This window comes from Thamnophis elegans, chromosome 6 (assembly GCF_009769535.1).
Source record: "Thamnophis elegans isolate rThaEle1 chromosome 6, rThaEle1.pri, whole genome shotgun sequence".
Taxonomy (NCBI): Eukaryota; Metazoa; Chordata; class Lepidosauria; order Squamata; family Colubridae; genus Thamnophis; species Thamnophis elegans.
In genome coordinates this window covers 44,575,142-44,581,015 of record NC_045546.1, presented here as the reverse complement: position 1 = coordinate 44,581,015, position 5,874 = coordinate 44,575,142, and the positions used below count along the sequence as shown (strand labels likewise).

General features: G+C 36.7%; 1 protein-coding gene across 1 annotated transcript; it reads left to right on the top strand.

Moving 5' to 3' along the window:
• Nucleotides 1-1,446: 1,446 nt before the first annotated feature.
• Nucleotides 1,447-2,366, top strand: LOC116510536 (protein ABHD14A-like). Its single transcript, XM_032220135.1, has one exon. It carries the CDS (start codon nt 1,566-1,568, stop codon nt 2,364-2,366), a length of 801 nt encoding a protein of 266 aa, XP_032076026.1. The 5' UTR covers nt 1,447-1,565.
• Nucleotides 2,367-5,874: the final 3,508 nt, after the last annotated feature.

The following is a 5,874-nucleotide window of genomic DNA, read 5'->3' as shown; positions in this document are numbered from 1 at the left end:
AATGTTAGTGTTATCCCTGGGTGGCATTATTTAATGCAATAGTGATTGTCTTGCCGTAACTAGTTTACTTACAGTATAAATTCCAGACACAGATTATACTTTTATAATTAAAATATATTAAATCAATCATGGCTAAATGAAAGTTTAATATTCCATTACTCAAGAACAGAACAGCAAAACTGTTCAAATCTCTGGAAACAATACAAACATTCAAAGCTTGTATGTGCTTTTAGCATTTGATTGCCTATTCCTGGCCTCTGCATTATATACATCCTCACATTTCTGATGCTGACTTCCTCACTCGGTTGCCCAGCAGTTTCTAGGATGAGGCCTATATTTCAAACGTGAATATCAAGGTCTGAAAAAGTATTGATTCTAAATATTTAGATTCAAATCTGATTTAGCCATTAACTTTCAAAGTTTTCTTTTACTTAAATGGTTTGTAGACAGTGCCTCTTAACCTTTTGTGCTATTCTTTGAAGTAATTCTGTAGCTAAAGGTTACTTGAAGACCAAGTAGATTATGTCTGTTGCTTCATTCCTGTCAGCTGTCATTGTCACTCCCTTGAAGAAGTTAATCAGATTTGTTCAACTTGACCTCCACTTTTAATGGCTTTGACCTGTCTAAGTCTCTACCTGTTACGTTACAATGTTCTCTACTTTTTGTCCCCGTCCAATGATTCTGAAACTGTCTTCTCTCCTTTTCTCCAATTCTAAATATAGGTGTCATATATCTCCCCAATGTTCTTGCCATATATTATCTGAACAGCAGAGAATTTAAATTTCTGATATGACCTCCATTTTATCTACTCATATTCAGGAGAAAAAGGACATTCATATTTCAGCATTTCTTTACTCTTCAGTTTTGGTTATGTCACAAGCATAACTATTTTAATTTTCTTCTGAAATGTTTCCCTTATATATTTTTTTCCCCATATTCATTTGGAAAAAACCAAGTGTGTGTGTATGCATTTATGCATACACACATTGCATATGCATACATGTAGAGATATAATTACAGATAATTTGGCGTTAAGAATCAACTATGCAGTAGGAAAGTTGGTGGCTGACTACAAGCTCGAGACATTAGAAAACAAATTGCAAGCTCGGAACTTGAGGGTCACAGGTATCCCAGCTGCCATTGGAAATGTGGACCTTATCACGTTCATAGAAAATCTGTTACCGGCTGCCTTAGATTTAAATGGCAAACAGGTTCCCATCTGTATAGAAAGTGCTTACCGTCTCCCAGCAAATAATACCCAGGTGGGTAATGGTAGTACTGTACTAATCACTCTTTCTGATTTGCAGCATTGGGAGAAAATACTGAAGACATCCTGTACAACAAACTTCCATGGACACAAGGTTTCCTTCTTTCCTGATCTCAGCCCACTGACATATGCCCGACGGAAATGTTTTGTGGCTCTCAAGCAACAGTTCCTAAAGGAAGGAGTTCAGGCCTATGTATTGTACCCTGCAAAGTTAAAGGTTCTGTACCAGGGGAAAACCTACATCTTCAAGGACATTCAGTCTGCAGTTCATCTACTGGATGAAATCCAAAAAGAAAAGATGACTATGACTTTGATCCGCAACAGTCTAGCGCTGCTGGTCCTAGGAAGCCTTGTCACTTTTGTCCTCTACCTGTTGCTTCCTGCAATCCAGCCAGAAAAATTTACTGCTTCAGTAGACATCCCTAAACCACGGGCCATGGAGGAAGAGGAGAAGGGTACAGGTGCTGGGAATGTCACCATCGTGACAGGGACAATTTTGCAATCTTCCCTTTTCTTCAGGGAAGCTGTGCTAGTACAAAAAGATGTGGCTTCCTCCACTGAAAGGCTGGCAGTGGTCTTCTTGCATGGCCAGTCCTTCTCATCCAAGACATGGGAGACTCTAGGAACACTGGCTTTGCTGGCAGAGAATGGCTATCGTGCAGTAGCTATTGATTTGCCTGGTTATGGGAGCTCCCCACGTTCAACCTGCATCGCGACCGCAAAAGGCCACATTTCTTTTCTGGAGCAAGTCTTCAAGGAGCTGGGCCTTCAGAAGCCCATTTTGATAAGCTCATCTATGAGTGGCCGATATTCCATTCCATTCCTCTTTTCTAGTGGAGAACAGCTGAAGGGCTTTGTGTCTATTGCACCAGTGGGTACAAAAGATTTTACAGCTCAACAATATCAGCAGGTCGAGATACCAACATTGATAATTTATGGACAGCGTGATACTGACCTGGGTATACAGTCTCTGGAAAGTCTTCAGCAGATTCCCAAATCCAAAGTTGTCATGTTGTTGGGAGCTGGCCACGCCTGCTATCTTGATAAGCCTCAGGAGTTCCACAAAGCACTGCTGAGCTTCCTCGGTGAATTAAAATGACTGTGGTGTCCATCCTCACTTGCTCTGTTGAATCCCATTTTCCTTTTCCCAGGGAAAAAAAGTGAAGACAATGTCTGTTTCGTAACCTGGATGATGTGCATATTAATCTGGTTCTTTATACTTCAAGGGCTATAGCGCTTTCTGACTGATAGAAGAATTTATCTCTACTTTTTTGTGGGGTTACTTCTTTTACAAGTGCTCAAGGTATAATTGCCAGAATCCTACAAACTGGCAGAAGTATTGGATCAAGGACATACAGAGCAGGGTAACATTTTCACATGTTTGTGAAAAGACTGAAGAACTTGATCTGCACATCACTATTCAATTTTCATTTGTTTTAGGAGCTGATCTCCAGAGAAAGGTACAACATCAACTCCAATATCTCATTTCAGAAACCTGGGCCACAGATATTACATCAAGATTGATATTTTGTTTTCATTAACCACCATCTACTACTTTTAGTGTGCATACTTCTGTTTTGAGGGTTTTATTGTACTTTTTATCTTAATTCTATTGTGGTTTGGAGGGTCTGCTTCAGTTTTTTTTTCAAAAGTGGAAGGAAACAAAATTGATGTGCTTGTCCTTGCTAGGAGCAGGTAATGTTTGAAATTGCCCAAGAGACATTTGGGAAATTTGGAAAAGAAATGACACATTTTTAAGTGTATTTTTTCCTTTAACTTTGATGACCACTGTAATCCGTTGGTTGCCCAGCTGTAACATGTTGACTCTCTGTGAATGAAGTATTTAGTTAGAATTTGTCATCCAAACTCTCACGTGAGCAGGAAAATATGGAAGACATAAGGAGAATGAGTCAACCTTTCGAAGAAGCATAGTCCACATGTTAGGAGAGGGAAAATTTCTCCTATTCATTAGGTCATATGCTATCTAAGTTTTTGAGTGTTGTAAACTGTTTAAGGGTTAATAAATTGTTTATACTGGTAAAAAAAAAAAAAAGAATCAACTATGCATACATAGTTGCCAGTTTGGTCTATAGAGCCAGTTTGGTCTACTGGTTAAGGTAACTAGCTAGAAAGCGGACTTCTACTTCTGCCTTGGGCTTGAAGTCAGCTGGTTGATTTTGGGCCAGCCACTTTCTCTCAGGCCTAGAAGGGAGGCAGTGACAAACTACAAGAAAACTGAAGGAAACTAAAAACTACAGGAACATGTCTGGGAAGTCTCTGAGAATCAAATACAATGATATCTATATCTATAATCTGTATATACTCTATATATCTATCTATCTGTGTGTCTGTGTGTCTGTGTGCATGCATGCACACACACACACATACACTTGTAGTCTCTTCAAACATTTGTCTGCTGAGAAAGGATTGATCCACTATAAAAGATCCTCTGTTACTGAAATTGGAGATACAAAGGACAAAGCAAAGCTCAAAATAAAATAAAAAAACCTATATGTATGTGTGAAAGAGTGTGTGCAAAATTTATTTAAAGTATGGCTCTATATAAATTTTAAAAATCCAATTTTATACTGAATTTGGTGATTCAGAAAAGAGTTTACTTTAACTGACTTAGAGATACTCATATTTAATTTGAGATGTAGTCCCGGATCATTTGATATATTGCAAAATAAGCAACATAACAATTTATTTTTCTGTTGCCAAAGTTCAGTTATATTCCATTTAAAATGGTACCATCCTTGCTATTACTTATAATATACTAATTTGTTTTGATTTTTCATTTAGTACATTTAAAAAAACATTCAAAGAAACCACAAATAATAATCTTAAAACCAGTGAAAAAGGTGAATATTGTGTATTTATGTTTTGGTCAATGTAGTAAAAGAGTTTTTACCTCCTTCCTCCTATCACATTTCCTTCTTTTCTGCTAACCGCATTCTCTCTTGCCTTCTTGAGAAGCAACATAAACATTCTATCGACAAGTACTGGCCAATTATACGCAAGGCTCAATATAATTGACAGAACAGCAGAATAACAAAGTAATTTATCATAGAATCTCGGGATTCTTTGAGATAACAGCTCACCTCTCATTAGGAACCCACAGTAACAGTTATAGGAAATGAAGGTTTTTGAGAAGGAGAAACTTAGAATAAAGGAAGTCACAAGTATTGCTACAAAAATGAATCTTAATAGCTTAATTTTAGTATCATTATGAGGAACATTATGGGACATACTGTATATTTAAGGCCTGTTGGGAATGAATCTCTACTAATTCCTTCTCCCTCTTCCCCCATCCTCATAATAGAGTGCATATTGTACTAAGCTTCATAAGGTCTATTGGATCATATGACCTTTAATTCTTTCACTATAGGTTACACTAACTCTTTTTATGACCTGGTAATCCCTTAATTCGGGGTAGATTACAGTAAAATCAGATATTTAGGTTTTCAATCTAGATATACTAATAAAAATTACTTCTTTTTTAAACAAAAGTGCTTCAAAATTCATATATGAATTCTTCTGTTAATTATATCTTTGTTCTCATATTCTAATATATAAATCTTCACAGCTATGAATCACTTTACAAAACATGATTCCTAAATTAGAGGAGGGATATACTTCAGAGCTGTACATTAAATCAACTATAGTGATTGGATTGCTGTTTTTGCTGACTCTGGGCTGTACAATGGTGCAAATTTATTTCCTATATGGAGAATATTAATTGGTGGAGTATTGACACTCTAATGTTACCATTAGTTAGCAGCCAATAAAGTTTAGAATTTTCTAAATTTCCATCCAATCACATCTTTTCAGGGTCAATTAAGATATCATTGTTTTGGACTTCAGCCACTTTCTTAGCTTAGCTTTACTAATTATTTTTGAGTCATAAAAATATATTTCTGTGCTAGTTGTGCCAACATAGCTCCCAATTCAGTTCAGATTTCAACATAATATGGGCTCTAGGCTAATCGGCACAGTATGTATTCTTGGATTAGTTTTAAATTCTGCATAATTGGGGAAGATTTATCAACACACTGAATGGGTGCAAGGCCAAAAGTGCTGGTCTAAATATTTAGTATATTTAAGAGAGAGAGTGCAAAGGTATTAAAACTAATTTTTGGTGCCAGGTTTTTTTAATCTGCATATCTCTGAGACAGTGTATCTCACTGTGTCAGCCTGCTCTGTTGCCTGTATTAATAAATTAACTAATTAACTAAGGCTTGTTGCCAGAAAGCCACAGCCCTTGTATAATCAAGGCCGGAAACTCTTCAGGGGTCATTCCCAGGAAGGGCAAACATTGACAACTAATATGCCAACTCCAGTAATCAGAGGCAGAGAAGCTAATTGCTTACAAGGACAACTCAGTGACTATTTTCAAGTATTGTGCCAGAAAGGAAGTGAAAGAATAAGAGCTTTTCAAATAGGCTTTGAAAGTTCTTATTTTTAAGGTAGTATTGGATACTTGTTGCATTGGTTCAGCACTTTGCTGGATGACAAAGCCAGTTCAGCACCTTCTTTTTCTCAATTCTGATATTATTTTTTTTAATGAAATATGACAGGAACATTTCAATATTTTATTGCACTACATC